General features: G+C 38.0%; 2 protein-coding genes across 2 annotated transcripts; one reads left to right on the top strand and one right to left on the bottom strand.

Annotated features, from left to right (window-relative positions):
- The first annotated feature begins 245 nt into the window (after positions 1-245).
- Positions 246-1,352, top strand: HTR1E (5-hydroxytryptamine receptor 1E). The gene has a single exon (XM_015812868.1). It carries the CDS (start codon positions 246-248, stop codon positions 1,338-1,340), a length of 1,095 nt encoding a protein of 364 aa, XP_015668354.1. The 3' UTR covers positions 1,341-1,352.
- A 4,691-nt stretch (positions 1,353-6,043) lies between these two features.
- On the bottom strand, positions 6,044-10,525 carry CGA (glycoprotein hormones, alpha polypeptide). Its single transcript, XM_015812866.1, has 3 exons — positions 10,426-10,525; positions 8,416-8,606; positions 6,044-6,127 (listed from the first exon to the last, which is right to left on the bottom strand). Exons 1-3 carry the CDS (start codon positions 10,523-10,525, stop codon positions 6,044-6,046), a joined length of 375 nt encoding a protein of 124 aa, XP_015668352.1.
- Positions 10,526-16,732: the final 6,207 nt, after the last annotated feature.

Raw genomic sequence — 16,732 nt, 5'->3', positions numbered from 1 at the left:
TTTCGCCATTGGGTTACATGTTCTTTTAAACAGAAGTAGTTTTTAACATTGTAAAAAATAAATAAAGCCAGATGATCTAGTATTAATAAGTATATTTCATCTTCCAGGAAATCAGAAAGCTAACAGACAAAGTGCTTCAATCTGGAACACATGGGAAGTATGGATGTCGAATTTCAAATCTGGAGCACTCGTGGTAATCTTGGAATGGAGAAATTTTAACTCCGACTCCCAGAAGGCCGCAGAAGATGAATCATACTAACTTTACTCCAGAAGCCAACGTGGCTACGAAACCTAAAACTGTCACTGAAAATTTGCTAATTACCTTGTCTCTCTCCATAATTACAACCCTGACCATGCTACTGAATTCTTCTGTCATTTCGGCAATCTGCACAACGAAGAAGCTCCACCAGCCAGCCAACTACCTAATATGCTCGCTGGCGCTTACAGATCTGCTTGTTGCTATTCTGGTGATGCCCTTGAGCATTGCCTATATAGTGATGGACCGATGGATCTTGGGATATTTCCTCTGTGAGGTGTGGCTGAGCATAGACATGACCTGCTGCACATGCTCAATACTCCACCTTTGTGTCATTGCTTTGGATAGATACTGGGCAATTACAGATGCTATTGAATATGCCAGGAAAAGGACTGCCAAGAGAGCTGGTATTATGATCTGCACGGTATGGGCAATATCGATTTTTATCTCAGTGCCTCCATTGTTTTGGCGAAACCACCCTAGCAACAGCAATTCCAGTGACTGCCAAATCCAACACAGTCATGTCATTTATACCATATATTCCACATTTGGAGCGTTTTATATCCCGCTGACCCTCATTCTGATCGTCTACTACAGAATTTATCATGCAGCAAAGAGCCTGTACCAAAAACGTGGGTCAAGCAGGCATCTCAGCAGTAGAAGCACCGACAGCCAGAATTCTTTTGCCAATTGTAAACTCACACAGACCTTTTGCATTTCAGACTTATCCATGTCCGATCCAACCACGGAATTTGACAGAATCCAGTTTTCAGTGAGGAGCCCTCCTTTTGACAACGATCCAGATTTGGTTGGAGACCGCCAACAGATTTCCAGCGTAAGGGAGAGAAAGGCTGCACGCATCCTTGGCCTCATTTTAGGTGCATTCATTTTGTCTTGGTTGCCCTTTTTTATTAAGGAGCTCATTGTGGGCCTCAGGATAAGCACCGTGTCATCAGAAGTTGCTCACTTTTTGACATGGCTTGGCTATGTGAATTCTCTAATCAATCCTCTGCTGTATACTAGTTTTAATGAAGATTTTAAATTTGCCTTTAAAAAACTCATTAAGTGTTCGGAACACCCTTAAAACAACCCTGAATAATGTCATTTGACTTTACTAGTCTTAACTATGTGGAAAGAAACAACGTCATCTAGAAACCTTGTTTTCTTTTATAGGGAGAAAGGTTGGCTTATTAAAAAAAGGACATTTCCATTTTGCTTAGCTTTCAGCTTAATTTTTCTCTTTTGCCTGTAAATCTGTCAAACTGTTTCTACCTCCTTGTATCATGAGTATGTGAGTTTCTATTCTATGAGTTTCAAATACACTTTATTATTGGCACTTTTGCTTTCTCCTTTTTTTGTGTGAAGCCGGGACATGCACAATAAAAGACCCAAGGTGTCTTGAGGCCATTGAATTTTGGACATTCATCTGTGCCAATGATGGCCTGTTCATTTGCTTCCCCAGCTGATTTATGAGACCTGCCTTGAATTTCAGTAGGTTAGCCTTTATTCAGAATGGAAAGTTAATGCCTCCTTCACCTCTCCTCTTTAGGTCTATGGCTTTATAGTAACTTTGAGCCAGACTGGGTAAAATTTCCCTGCTTCTTGTAAATACAAAACAGCATACTATGGTATACTATTTGTGAATCTACATGCACACACTAAAAGCTGGGTAGAAAAGTGAAAGAAGAGCATCCACTGAGCCCAATGAGGATCTTCACCCACAAATGAAGCTGCGTCTTCAGAAGATCAGACCTTGTCTTTTTTACAACATTATAGGTAGTCTTTGATTTATGATGGTAAAGGCATTCTGGAGCTAGAGGGCATCACATTAGAGGAGGTTGTAATAAACATGCAAGATATTAAATCTGAATAAATACTGACCATGTGCTGTTAGGGTTTTTTTGAGGAATTGCCAAATGCCTAAAAAAGTTATGGCAATTCTAAGAACTTAAAACGATTATAATTGGCCTTTATAATGTCATAGATCAGGCATGTCAAATTTGTGATGTCACGTGATGTTGTGTGACGTATCGCGACTTTTTCCCCATTGCCGGCAATGGGGTGGGCACAGTTTTGATGTGACACATCTGGCCCGCGGGCCGGCAGTTTGACATGCCTGTCATAGATCCTTCTGGAATTAAGGAGTTGATACACTGTATTAAAAGCTACATATTATTTTCATTCATTATGAGATAATGTAGCTGCAGGTTCAGAAATTGTGCTAATTGTTTTTTACAGCTGCTTTCACATCTGTGCTGAAAGCTTCGGCACTTGCTATGTAAACTGTAATATTCAGTAACAACATAATCTTTGATCTCGCTCTTTGGCATCACTACTCTTTCAAACTGCTAATTAGCATCAGGCTTAAGGCTGTACATGATTAAAGTGAAGACCATGTTTATTCTCTGCTAGATGGTTTGAGATTACCCAATTAAAATTTCATTTGAGTACAAAACGGTTTCTTTAAAAGTGATGATAATAATAGGTGAAGTTACTTCTTCCTTTCTGACCATTTCAACCAATGAAAGCCACTGATAGTAAGCAACATTTTGAAGAGTTGTTCAGGTATGATTTTGAAGAGCTTATTCAGACGATCAATTAAAAATATGCCAATGTAGATTTTGAGTATCCAGAGGAAACAACATAATATTTAGTTTCCAAAGAATTGACTCAGGTGAAATAATCTCATTGATATCTAGAATATGTAAGCTCATTTTAGAAGGCTGGATTGTGTGTAATTTGGAGCACATGATACTGAGAGCACCCCCAAAGTGGTTAAACCTAATTTTAAGGTAGAGAGTTTTAAAAAATATCTTCACAGGAAGTACCCCTGGATTTAAGGAAAAATAAACAAATGTGCTAAGTAGAATGACATCCATGTGGTATTCCTCTGTCCTGTCCCACATTAATATGTTTCAGTTGTGATGATTTGTGTAGAAGTGTAAAATGAAATTAATGCAATCTTTGGATGGCTATGTTGCAATGTATTACGTTATGAGTTCTGTTCAATGGATTTGCAGCTTGATTTTCTTTCTGCAGAAGACTTTAACCATGCAAATGAGAATGCCTGTATGCGTATACTTGCCAGTCGTTTCTGCGGCTCGGTTGCAAATCCCTCATGGCCCACAGGTTGGGGACCCCTGCCATAAATGACTAAAAAATAATGACATGCCCATGGCAATGCCATCACCCAAATACCCCCTATTGCATGCTTATGTCCCAGTGTCTGATGTGCCTAAGTTAAGCATTTAAATGACATCATATACATTGTGTCTCACACACACACCTTGACCCTGTTTGCAAATGCACGTGATTACAATTCTCATCTTCCCAGCCAGAAATGTACAGGCAATTTTTCTGGGGATAATGGGATTAGTAACTCAAAACATCATGAAAGCTTGAGATTGGAAAAGGTTGAGATAATGTAGGTAAGGCAAAATTCATGCACTTTTATTACATTTTCTTTTGATAATTAAGTACAGTCTTTTTAAGGTCAGGGGCCCACTGGTGTTGATACACTGCAGAGCACTTGAGAAGAAATTTACCTTCTGGGATGGTTATGGCATGTTGTTTTTTTTCATTTTCCCAAGAAAGGCTGTCACTGATATCCCCTTCAAGTCTGCCATTGATGTATACTAAACAAAGGACTGGCCTGATTACCTCTCTTCACTTAGCTTTTATTCTTCCCCCCCTTTTTTTTTTTCTTCTTCTTCTTCTTCTCTCTCTCTCTCTCTCTCTCTCTCTCTCTCTCTCTCTCTCTCTCTCTCTCTCTCTCTCTCTCTCTCATTGATTTATTGCTTAGCTTCATTCATATATAAGTGCAAATTCGGTTATGAGTTCCTCCACTAGATGGTGATCTAAAACCATCAATCAGACAGTAACGTTGCTTCACCAGAAATTAATGCTAACATTGGCTGACTGAATCCCATTCAATTGTCAAGAATGTATAGGGAATTCGGGAAAGGGTAAAAGACAGAACAGAGTGGAGTGAACACTTTTAAAATGACGCCAGAAACAGCTGAATATTTAGGGATCAATGAGAGCATTTAAGAACAATAATTACTTCAGTACAATTCTCTCCCCCCCCCCTCCATTTATTTCCAGTCATTGGCAAAACCACACCCATAGCAAACCACTGGTTTGCTTAACAGCTATAGTGTCGCTTTACAACCACCACAAAAAAGATCATAAAATTGGGTTGATCGTATGGGTGATCCGATTTTAGACCATCATGAAGTTGGTGAGCAGGCTCCATTATGGTTGAAACTCGAGGACTACCTGTAGATAAATAGATAAACTTAGATAAACTAAATCTATGGACATATCCAGGAAAGGAAGATGGAATCACACAGGGGAACTCCTTTGAAGATAGACCCATCCTTTCCGAAATAGTAAAACTAGCGTGTTATAGCATCTTTTATACATCTGATAATACTCTTCAGATATTATCATAGCCTGAGATGCTCACCCCTTGGGATTCTATAGTACTCTCCACAAAAGGTCACTCTCGGAGACAATGCCTTTAATAACCAGAATGTTGTAACCAGTGCTTTTTTTGTAAAAAAAAAAAAAAAAAAAAGGTGCCGGAACTCACACATGTCATACAGCCTGCCTTGCCTATCCTACAAGGTTCCATCCAAAAAAGTTGCTGGAACTCCATTCTGGGCGTTCTGGTTGTAACACATAGAAATATGGCATGGATATTTGCTGCTACTGCTGCTGGTGGTGAAATCTGGTTCTCTAATTCAGCAGTCCCCAAACTTAGTGGCTTGGCAGCCCAGGTGGGGGGGGGAGAAAGAGGGGAACTGGGCCACGCGAGTGCCCACCGGCCCACCGCTCATGCAAGTCGAGCTATGCACGTGCATGGATGCACTCCGGCCAGCCACTCAGGTGGCCCAATTCTAAATAAGCCACAGCCCAGTAGTGGGCCATGTTCCAGGGTTTGGGGACCTCTGCTCTAATCCATTCAGAATCTTCTATAAGCAATTGCTTTATTGTGGCATGGAATTTTTTTTAAATAGCATTTCTCTCTCTCTCTCTCTCTCTCTCTCTCTCTCTCTCTCTCTCTCTCTCTCTCTCTCTCTCTCTCTCTCTCTCTCTCTGTGTGTGTGTGTGTGTGTTGTTTATGTATTGATTCAGGGTATTGCTATGTAGACTCATTGCATGCTAGCCAGCATGTTCAATACAATGGCAATAATTTTTTTAAAGAATATCCAGTCCAATGGTAAGAGAAATTAATTCTAAAAGCAACTTGAAAAGCATTGATGCAAGTTTCCTTTTAATTAAATTCAAGTTTCCTTGCATCAGAGTGCATTTTCCATGTCTAGCACCACTAAAACTGTGTCATTAAAGTCTTAACAGAGGAAAAAAAAGAATCAACACATGAAACATAAAATTTCTTTCAGTTGAAATTAATTTTGGGATGAAAAATTATATTCAGTGACTCTATTGGTGTCTTTTCTCTTGAAAAACAATATTCAAATATGAATGCATACCTGACATACAAAATAAACAAGGCTCTGGTTATCATGCATAACTCTATATTTGATTCGCAGAAGAAATGTATATTTTTCTGCTTATCCAAATGTGTGGCAGAGCACATAGAGAACAAACAGCAGAGTATTCATAACATGCTGATCAGAAGGATCACTCCTATCAGAAAACCTAGGAATATACATAATTTCACTACAAAACTAAGGAAAACAAAAATTTAGGACATGATAAAACTTCATTCTGAGCTATCTGTTGTCCAGCTGCAGAGGAATCTGTTGTCCAGTTGTAGAGAAATTAAGATTTATGATAGTAGCAGGTGCTGCAGTGACAGTCAGTGTGATTCTCGATCTTCCTAGTTCCATCATTTGGAATGAAAACCTGGAGAAGCAAACTCTAAAATCAGATTTAAACCACAGTGAGGTTACGTACTATTTTCTCACTTAAAAACCTTCTTTCATCAGTCTTTATGGAGACTTGGAATGATTTCCTGTGCTGGGGATAGGTGACCTACGGCCCTAAGTGCTGTTGAACTACAATACCAGCACATCTTTTTAAGACCCACCATCTTAACAGGATTGCTGGAAACTATAGTAGTACCAAACTTCCTTCAGTCCCCAACCTATGCTAATTCTACAGTTATTATGCTGTATATGACCTATTCAATGGTGGGATTCAAATAATTTAACTGGTTCTGTTTGTCGTCATCACCAGCACGATGCACCTCACATATTTGTCATCACCACATTGTCCTCATCAATGACGTGATGCGTTATCACCGGCGCTATGCGCATTGCATTCACATTATCACCGGCGCAAAATGCATCACATTGATGTCATCACCGGAGGGACATGCCTCACAGCAACAGCAGCATCACCAGCACGATGCATCTCACAGATTTATTGTAACTGTATCGGTTCTGCTGAACCAATGCAAACCGGCTGAATCCCATCCCTGGACCTATTACTCCATGTAAGGTTGAGAGTTCAATCCTAGGCAGCAGCAGATGTTTCTCTATCAGGGCTCAAAGAGAAAACATCAGCATAGATGTCAGGAAGGATATCCAGCCAGTAAACTCTCAGCTCCATTCGGTTACCCTGACTCCACCCCGAATAAAGGGATTAAAGGGTCATAACAAGAAGAAAAAAACCCTATAAAAGCATTAGTTTGAACAGTTTCATAATGCATTGCAATTAAAAGACCTTTCCCCAAAGCACAAAGAGGGAGTGCATCAGGTGACAAAAATTTGCAGTAGACGGAATGTCAATGTCAGGAGGAAGAAGAATTAGCCTAACATCTAAAGAAACATTTGGTTTCCATCTCTTGGACAGCAGCTCTTTACCCCCTCAGCCAACATGCACCAGCCAGTTAAAGCTCATCAACCCATGTATTTAATCACATTGATTATAAAATTATTTTAGACTCTGTCCCTAATGGTTATACATCTTCTGGGGATGGGCTTCTTCCAGGGTAATGGCACATAGTGGAATTCCAACTGTTGCAGTATATTTTAGTTTGATCAGCATGTTATGGTTTCAGTTGGTTTTTAATTTATAGTATTGCTTTCTTTGGGTTTTGTATTTATAGCTGACTTTTTGCAGACTGTCCAGAATCATTTTACTTGACTGAGGCAGCCACATAAATGCTATCAATCAATCAATCAATCAATCAATCAATCAACAGTCCTCTTGTTCATTCTATTAAGGGAGATTCTGGATAAATGTCCCCAAGTCATATCTCTGATAACGGACATTAAATATAATGTTCAGAATTCATTCCAATTATGTGTGTGTGTGTGTGTATGTGTGTTTTGAGGTTTTCGCGGGTGTTTGTATGTAGGTCTTTGGTTATTCGGGTTTTCTCCCATGTAAAATTGGAAGTTTCTTGGTGTAACCAATCAGACCGGTCTGTCTGAAAAACTTCCTGTATATACTCCCTTGACTAAGCTGGCAAAGAGGGGAGGAAAGCCTGTGGCTTGGTGGTTAAATCACTGCCTAGTATGTAAACTGCCCAGGTTCGAATCCCATAAAGGGTATGGCTAACTGATGAAAGCAGAACAAGCTAGAAATGGCCATCTTAGTCTCCCGGTTTAATTCTTTAACTCTTTGTCAGAAAAAGAAATTTGGGTTTAAAATGTTTCGCAGTTGTGACTTGAGCCTGCTTAACGCCCCTAGTTGGGGGGCTGCATGGCAAAAGATATTGTAAAAAAGTAAAACTGCAGTATAGCAGTTAAAAATGTCAAGGTGTAACCAATCAGACCGGTCTGTCTGAAAAACGTCCTGTATATACTCCCTTGACTCAGCTGGTAAAGAGGGGAGGAGAGCCTGTGGCTTGGTGGTTAAATCACTGCCTAGTATGTAAACTGCCCAGGTTCGAATCCCATAAAGGGTATGGCTAACTGATGAAAGCAGAACAAGCTAGAAATGGCCATCTTAGTCTCCCGATTTAATTCTTTAACTCTAAATGAAAGCACAAACTCAGAATATCCAAACACAGGTTGAAAACAAAACATGTTCATTTGTCTTCTGCTTACGGTCCCTTCCTGTAGCACTCTTTTGCACTCTTCGTTGCAGTTCCTGGTTGTATACTCCATATGGAAACTAGGCTGAAGAGGAAGAGTAAACAAAATTGTAACCCACCGTACATCGCCTAGGGGTAGTCCCATTACCTCTCTGAAAGCTCTTGCCACACAGCATTTCGCTTCTGAAGTGATGTTTTTCGGCACGGGCATGGACTTTTTTGACCTCATGGGAGTTGGATAAGCTCTTGAGAAACAACATCCTGCACATTGGTACACAGGTCGGCCACCGAACACTTTGGTCAGGCGAGGGATCACGGTTAGTTTACATTCAGTACAATCTAACAAACAGACAAAAAGAATACAGAAGAAAGGTTAGATCCTGTTCTAGATTCCATTTAGGTCTCCACATTCTGACATGGAATGTTAAACTGCATCCTAATGAGCTCAGACTGTGTGACGGGACAGAGACGTTCCGCTTTTTACACATGTGCAGTCCATTTCCAAACAGAGAAATCATTCTAAGTTCAGTGTCCTTAGGAAAATTTTACACACTAATGCATAATAAAAATATGTAGAAAAACTTGAATGAGAATGTGTAACATCAGGAATAAAACGGTAAGCATAAGTTTTCATTCATTTCTTTCCTTCCAAACTGGGAACCAGCTTTCCTTCTTTAGTAAAATGGTAAAGATATTTTTAATAAATTTAATCAAGCCATAGTGTGCTCACTAACCAGGATTATAAATCAATATTCAATTTGCACTAGAACATGTCCACGCACATGTTTACGTAGACTAATCTTTTCCATTTATCAAAAGTGCATCAGTTCTATTGTAGATTTCCTGAGCACTTTTATTAATCAAAGAATTTATATTTCTGTTTTTGATCTTTAACTTTTTATTAGTCCTGCCACACTGGAACATTAACATACTTGGCCATCCTGCTGCTAATTTCCGTTCTGGTTCATTTAAGAACATGTTATAAAATATAAAATAGAGGCTATGATAACAAGTTAATCTGATGGATAGGTCATACATTTTTTTAATAAACGCATTACTCATTAGTTAGATTAAGTTCAATGCTTTAAATATCCTAAAATGGATACCGCCTGGACCAGTGATCTGTTCATTTTTAGTTTGTTGATAAGAAGGTCTAGATCTTATCTTGTGTCCTTGAAGAACTCTGTTCTGTACATTTATTTCCTGGAAATAAATGTACGTTTAATTGTAAGTTTCTGACCTACAACTTCCATAGAGAAGAGTGATGAAGAAAATTTGTTCAGTGTTTTTGCCTTTCCATTAAACACCTTTACATATTGTGTTATCACATGATATAGTCTATCAATCTCTCTACATGATTTTGAAGTATTTTTTAAAAATAAATGCTTTCAGTGTTTTCCATATCTTTCATACCTTGATGAGTCTTTGCTTGGCATTAACTTCTCATTAAATAATGTAGCAAGGGGGCCTTCTTAGGTGAACTATTGAGAGAGTCCCTATTGGAAAGCTCTACGCTTTATACTCATTCACTGAGTCCATAATGTGGAAGCTTTAAAAAAATATTCCGATGAACCATGGCCTACTTTTTTTAGTATATAAATCAAAGAATATAAATTTTCTAATATTTTTTTTGCACAATAGTCCCTGAAAAGTATGCCAACTTCTGCAAAATTGTCTATAGATGGAATTGTTTTTATTTAATTAGGTATACAGTATGCCACATGTTTATTTATCCAGTGTGTTTACACTGAACTTATTTATTGGCAATCTACTTTGATTAAGCCTTCTGAAATTTAGACCCACCCAGACACGGGAGTCAGTGTGTCAGTTAGAACTTGTGAAATGGTTATGTTGATAGTTGTAGAGGTTTTTTTTTTAATCTCACTTGCTGGTTATGTATTTATATTTTTCTTGTTTGCTGTGTTTTTAATTGTTATTAGCTACCCAGTGTCACTATGATGAAATGGGTGGTCAAATACTTTGAATAATATAAAAATAAATAAATACATACGTACATTCTTCCTTCGATGTAATCAAACAATCTAACAGTTTAGAAAACATAAAGCAATCTAATAATTACATTATTAAACTAGAAGAATCAGCACTAACAATAAACTCCGTATGTTTTCTTTTATTTCATATTTTAAAAGCATCTCACCCTGTGTGATAAACTCTTCCTCTGGCAATGATTGAAAAATATTCAGAGACACAGCTAACAAGGCACAAATGACAATGGCATACTTTCCATAGTAATCCATGATGTTCCTATAAAAAAGAGAAAAACAGTGGACTTTCTGCATCCATACAATCTTACATTAATTTCTGTTGATTAAATTGACTTACATGTACTATACATACAAATCCAATTTATTAAGGTGTAGGTTGAATTATAGGGATTTAAAACCAGATAGCCACTAGATCTTAGCTGCAAAAATCTGGAATTATCTCCAGAAGTTTGCAAAAGGACATATGAAACACTTTCTTTGCTCCATGACTTGTCTGTTTGTAGTCCAGATCTGATTGCCTAAAGCTACTTTAGTGGACTTAGTTTAAGATCACAATTTTTAATCTGATTTCTGAGTTTTGAATTCTGAATTGGCTACAACTGTGAGCATTACTTCAAAAATACAGTACAGTATTCCTTCAAGAGACCTTCATACAGTGGTTGCAATCTACACATACTTACCTTGGAATCAAGGAAACTGAATTGAAGAGCCTTATGTTTAAACCTAGGATTCTACTGGCTAGAAAACATCTCATTCAAGATGCAACATTGGGTAGCCCGAATTGAACCAATCAAACTCTCTTTAAATGTCACCATAACCAAGAATGCGCAATCAACCAAAATAACCTATACTGTAAATAAACAGAGAAATGGGTAGCAATTGGATTAGTTTAGGTGCTTAGAAAAGCAGGGTGGGTCTGATCAGAGATGGACAGAGATGGAGCAAGCAAGTAATCTGCCATTTTTGGACACAGCGTCAGATGCATTAGAAGGTTGCATTGTATTCAGGCTATGCTGGGATGCCAGGTTGCTGAGCGAGGGCCAGATGAACAGGTCAGAGGAAGATATACTAGCTGTTTTTGGGAATTGATGTGGGTTCCTCCCTGTTGTGCTGTGGTTCAGTGTCAGCTATTGGAGTGATTCATATTCACTGGTCACCTCCCCTGCACCCTTGTGCAACCCACCACTCTCTCCCCCCATCCAGCAGCAGTCACTTACCTGCCTGCTAGGCTGGAACTTCCAGCTTCCTGTTGGCTTCCCCATTTAATTTTCCTGTGGGAAGCTGGCTGGAAAATTCGAAATGACAATCACATGACTGCAGCTGACTGTAGCAGCCTGAACCAGCTACAAATTTTGCCAAATTTCAATCTCATGGCAGTCATAGGTTTCAGATTTTGGATAGATTCTTGAAGTTAGCCCATTCTGAGGTTCCTTGGTTGAAAAATTGTTGCCCTATGTGTACCTTCACTCAACTGAAGCTTACAAGAATGAAACAGACATAAGGATTGTAGTGGTATATAGATTCAAAAGAAACTGGCTGAAGTTCTAAAAATTAAAAAGACATGCAAATGACAAACCAAATGTCTTCTTACTGGACCTGCAAAAAAGGCTTGTTAAATCTTTGAAGAAATTTGTATGAGGAGATAAAGAATTGAAGAGAAATCCTATGGCAAAATTTGAATGAACTAAAGATGAAGACTACTAGAAGTGAAAGAAAAGAATATAAAGTTGGTTATATTTGATCAAAGTTACAATAAGACATTTATTTGCAAAGTTATGGCAATCCTTTACGATTTTTTTGCTGACATTAGGGTTGAAAAGCTGATGTTTTATAAATTTGCTTATAGATAAGGAATGAGATATGAGATATCTGTTTGTAACCTTATGGGGAGTAAAGAGTTACTACATTTGTTTATAATTGTTGCAGTGAAGGTTGGAAGTCACTTCTTTATATATTTCTTTTTCTTTATTATATTCTTTTTTTGTTTTTGTTTTTCTTTTTTCTTACACTTTACTCTTTCCTGTTATTCTTTTTTCTTTCTTTAAATTTAGTTTCTGTTTTACTGTTGTAATAAAAATCCTTAATGAAATTATATATCAATAACTGACCAATATAAAATAGCAAAATGGAAGTGCTTCTGTAATGACAAATTGTTGCTCTTTCTAAAACAAATATGAAAAAATTGTAATTGGTAGAAATATTGAACGAGCTTTGTACATTTATTTCTTATTTCTTGATTTGTAATGTGAATATTTAGGGTTGCTTTCCTGGATATGGTAAGTCTCCAATTAAAGTGTCATCTGAGGGCTCTGTTTAAATTTCCTCTTGATTTTGCACCTCAACTGGAAAAACCCTTGACTTGCAATTGCAATTAAGCCATGATCAGTGTTGCACCTATTTGATCCACCTATATTTGTCACACTTCATGCATTAAGTATCCATATGAAATACAATCTGTCTCTAAATTAGGAAAGGATGCATAAGTTATTGGCTACTAGTTGAATCTGCAAATCTTTCCTGGACACTTCTACTTGGAAACCACTTTTGGACTTTGTGCTTGAGGTGGCGAAAAAGTGAAATGTTGATTTTGGGTTTTGCTGATTAGATAGATTTATTGTTGTAGAAATAGCTAGTGTACATTATCATATAAAAGTAAAAAGTTGAGGTTTTATGCTACTACCTTATTCTACTGCATCAAATGGAGCCAGAAGGCAATGCCTTTTCTTTTCCCCCTTACCCTACATTTTTCTCTTTTCCCTTTTTCCACCCTTATTTTTCCATTATCTTCATTTTTCTTTGTTTATCTGTATTTTATATTTTGATAAACTAATAAAAATATTTGAACTGCAGATCTTTCCTGGACACATATTGATTCTACCTAATCTAGAATTCTTCCATATTACTAGCATTTACACTCTTTATGATTATCTTCAGTTCTGTCCACTTAAAACGCAGAAATATAGTGGACCAATTGTTACTAATCCTTTTTTTATTCACTCTTTAAGAGGAGAATGAATAGAAAACCATCCAATCCAGACCTCACCCATGGGTTACCCCAGAATAACAAAAATCCACTCAGTCCCAACTCATATAAAAAAAGAAATAGCATAAATAGCTTTTGAACCCCACCTCATCTGGCGGTTTCAGAATGTGTATTTGTGTTTATTTGGCTTCTGGTTTACAAATAAAATCTAAACAGTTGTTATGATAAATAATGTGAGTTGCAAGCATTGAAATCCCACAAGTGTTTCCTGGCTGCTGTGCTGCTGTGCCTTCCATTCATTGTTGGATTAAGATACTCTTGTGAGTGTGGAATAATAAAATATCAGCAACTTGGGTACTTTTCTAACTTTTATCATGGTTACACACTGTTAGGGCAGCTGCATTAGAAAAGATAGGGGAGATACATTCTAAATTATGAAGCGGAGGAACAATACAAATCTTTTGAAGTGGCAAAGTCCAAAAGTAGGTGAGTTGAGGCCAGAGGTTCTTCCAATAGGAAAATACATAATCTACAAAATCTGTAGAAATGCTATGATTCAATGGCACAAGGCCAGAAATAAATCAAGAAGCTTCCCAAAATAAATGTATTATGATAACAATCCAATTCAGAGCTGATTAGAAAGTAAAGCAAACGCTTCTTGAAAACCAAAGCATCTCTCTGCGAAATGACGTTCCTATTTCTTGTTGCAGCATTTTGCACTTCTCAAAAAGGTGCTTCACAAACCTAATTGGGTGCAACAGCTCTTGTTTGTTCTCTTTGATTCAAATCAGTGAGAGGAGAGACTGCCTGCCAACTGTTGGGCATATTATATGGAGCACACTGTGCTTGAGGATCCAAAGAAAATAAATGCAAAAAGGATTCCAACCTAGAAGAGGACCTTCTGAAAACAAAACAAAAGTATATAACATTCCCAAACATCAATTTTGAGATACAAAGAACAGTATTTCCATATTCAAGCTTTTATATCTTAAGGAACACTCGGATGCTTGTTCTTGAACCTGAATGGAAGTCAAGAGGGAAACTTTATGGGCACAAGGCTACTTTTGGCAATGTATCTATGATATACTAATTTAGTAAGAAAAAGCAACTGTTTTTAAGTATTAGCCATATGAAATGTTACAAACATTTGCTCATTTGATATTCTCAACAAATCAACAATGCATATATTTATAAAAATAATAAAAGGCAGGATAAAATAAACGAATAAATTAGAGGTAGAGAGATACTGTACAGTGTTAACAAATAATATTACCTTCCTTTTTTTCACGAGAGTATGAAAGAGAGTTTTGGATGCTTAGCTGCAGCTTGTCTGACAAAGGTACGAAATGATAAACCTTGTGCTTTTCTTTTATACTGGCAAAATAGTCCATCTTCCACCCACACTTAAGCCAATGGATCAACTGTAATTTCACTCAGTGGCTCAATGTTGCTTGATGTAATTACTCTTCTGCCATATACTGATGTTATCTCTTTCTTTACCCTTAAACAGATTGCTTTTTCAATTGTCATATTAAAGAAGCGTCAGATGGTAATCACAAGGATCAATGCCATTGGTTTGTAGGAGGAGGGCTTTTTTAGTCCAAAATTAGAAGGAGTCTGGTAGTCCCTTTTCAAACTAACAAATTTTATTAAAAGTCACAAGCGATTTATTAGATTAAATCGCTCACGATAACTATGCCTTTTAAAACAAATTTGTTACACTAGTATGAAAAAATTCTCAGACTCCTCTTAATATTTACCATGTAGATCAGGGGTGTCAAACTCAATTTCATTGAGGGTTGCATCAGCATTGTGGTTGCCCTCGGGGGGGTGGCCTACTGGATGGGTGTGAATGGAGTAGGTGTGGCCTACTGGGTGGGCATGGCCAGCTCTACATCATTCATGTCAAGGGTGCCTGTGGGGGCCTGGGCAGGAGTGGGACAGATCTGAGGGTCTCTGGCAGAAGGGGGTGGGACCGGGGCAAGCGCCAAGGCATGGTCCATTTCTTCATTCCTCACAAAGGGTGACACCTCCCCAGCATGCACCAGGGGGCGGGGGCGACACGGCAGAAGCTGGTTCCTCGCTGTTTCTAGACGGCCTTGTGGAACTAAGACTGAATGTGCTTCAGCATAGATGGCCACCACAAAATTGTACATTGGCTCCCGGCCGGCCTGGGCCAGGGCAAGGCAGCAGGGGCCAGTCCCTCACTGTTTCCAGGATGGCTTCGCGGGCCACATGAAATCACTTCGCGGGCCGCATCCGGCCTCCGGGCCTTGTGTTTGACATGTCTGATGTAGATTACTCTTTCATTATTAACTGCACTTCATTGCCATGTTTTTTTAAAAAAAAAAACCTGCTGCCATAAAACAAAAATAAAGACTGTTTTGTTGACCAAATTTCCTACAGCTTTTAAAATGTCCTAATTTTTCTTTTTTTTTTTCCTGCGAACCCTTTTCCTATCAATAGAAACCAGTAGAAATTAGTAAGAAAGATACATTAATTTGCACATTACTTTACACAATACTGCTTCCATGTATATTTGTTTACTCTGCAATATTTTCTTTCTATCTGCAGTTTCTCAAAGAGTCTTTATTTTGGATTGACTCACAATGATTTATGTTTCAAGCACACAACCATCAATCCCACAACATACAGATAATGCTACACATTCCACAAAAGTTTAGAACAAAATTACACTTCTAATTTTTAATTACAGTTAAGACATTTAAATGTCTTCTTTTCTCTCTATGCAATATGAATTCTCTTTTGCTTGGATTTTGAGTAAGTGATAATTGTGTTACTATCTTATTTCTGAACATTTCCGCAGAAACTGAATATGCATGTTAACTATTTCGCTTCTCCAATAACATAGTTTATAGTCAAGATATTTAATAAAAATTAATGGTTTTCGTTCTGCTTCTGCCTTTTGGCACGTTTAGCAGAGGACATTTAATCATTACTGTTCATAGTAAGCAGTTTTGATTGTAGACGTAACTGTAATGAACTGTAACAACTGTAATTATAGCTAATTTAGTTGAAAAGGTAGTATATTTTGTTTCAAGGAAGAAGTAACTAGCTATGAATAGAGTATTTAATTTCATACTATCATTCAAAAAATTCTTAACTAAATTTGTAAACATATTTTTTCACATCCTACTTGTGAAACATCCTATTTGTGGAGGACGGGAACTGGAGCTGAAAAATTAATCAAACAATTAACCAACTATGCAAAATTTGACCAGTGTTGCTGTGCCCATATTGCTGAGAGGAATAGCAATACATTTCCACCCCAGGCCACCCCAACGATGCCCTTGACGTGATGGCCCGTTGCCTGGAGGCCGTACGGGTCTGGATGGGGAGGAACAGACTCAGGCTCAACCCTTCCAAGACCGAGTGGCTGTGGTTGCCGGCGCCTCGGCATAGTCAGCTGACTCCATCGCTGACTATAGGGGGCGAAATTTTGGCCCCCTCAGAGA

This window comes from Protobothrops mucrosquamatus, unplaced genomic scaffold, assembly GCF_001527695.2.
Source record: "Protobothrops mucrosquamatus isolate PMUCROS unplaced genomic scaffold, P.Mucros_1.0 scaffold114, whole genome shotgun sequence".
Classification (NCBI taxonomy): Eukaryota; Metazoa; Chordata; class Lepidosauria; order Squamata; family Viperidae; genus Protobothrops; species Protobothrops mucrosquamatus.
Note: the sequence above shows the minus strand (reverse complement) of the source record. Positions and strands in the feature narration are given on the sequence as shown.

Bases quoted from the DNA above. Each gene is read 5' to 3' on its own strand.
- CGA (XM_015812866.1), bottom strand. From the start codon at position 10,525: ATGGATTACTATGGAAAGTATGCCATTGTCATTTGTGCCTTGTTAGCT. The intron at 8,607-10,425 runs GTGAGATGCTTT...TCTGTTTGTTAG, and splicing joins GGAAGAGTTTATCACACAGG to ATTGTACTGAATGTAAACTA. The intron at 6,128-8,415 runs GTAATGGGACTA...TTGCTTCTCCAG, and splicing joins TGGCAAGAGCTTTCAGAGAG to GTTTTCATTCCAAATGATGG.
- HTR1E (XM_015812868.1), top strand. From the start codon at position 246: ATGAATCATACTAACTTTACTCCAGAAGCCAACGTGGCTACGAAACCT.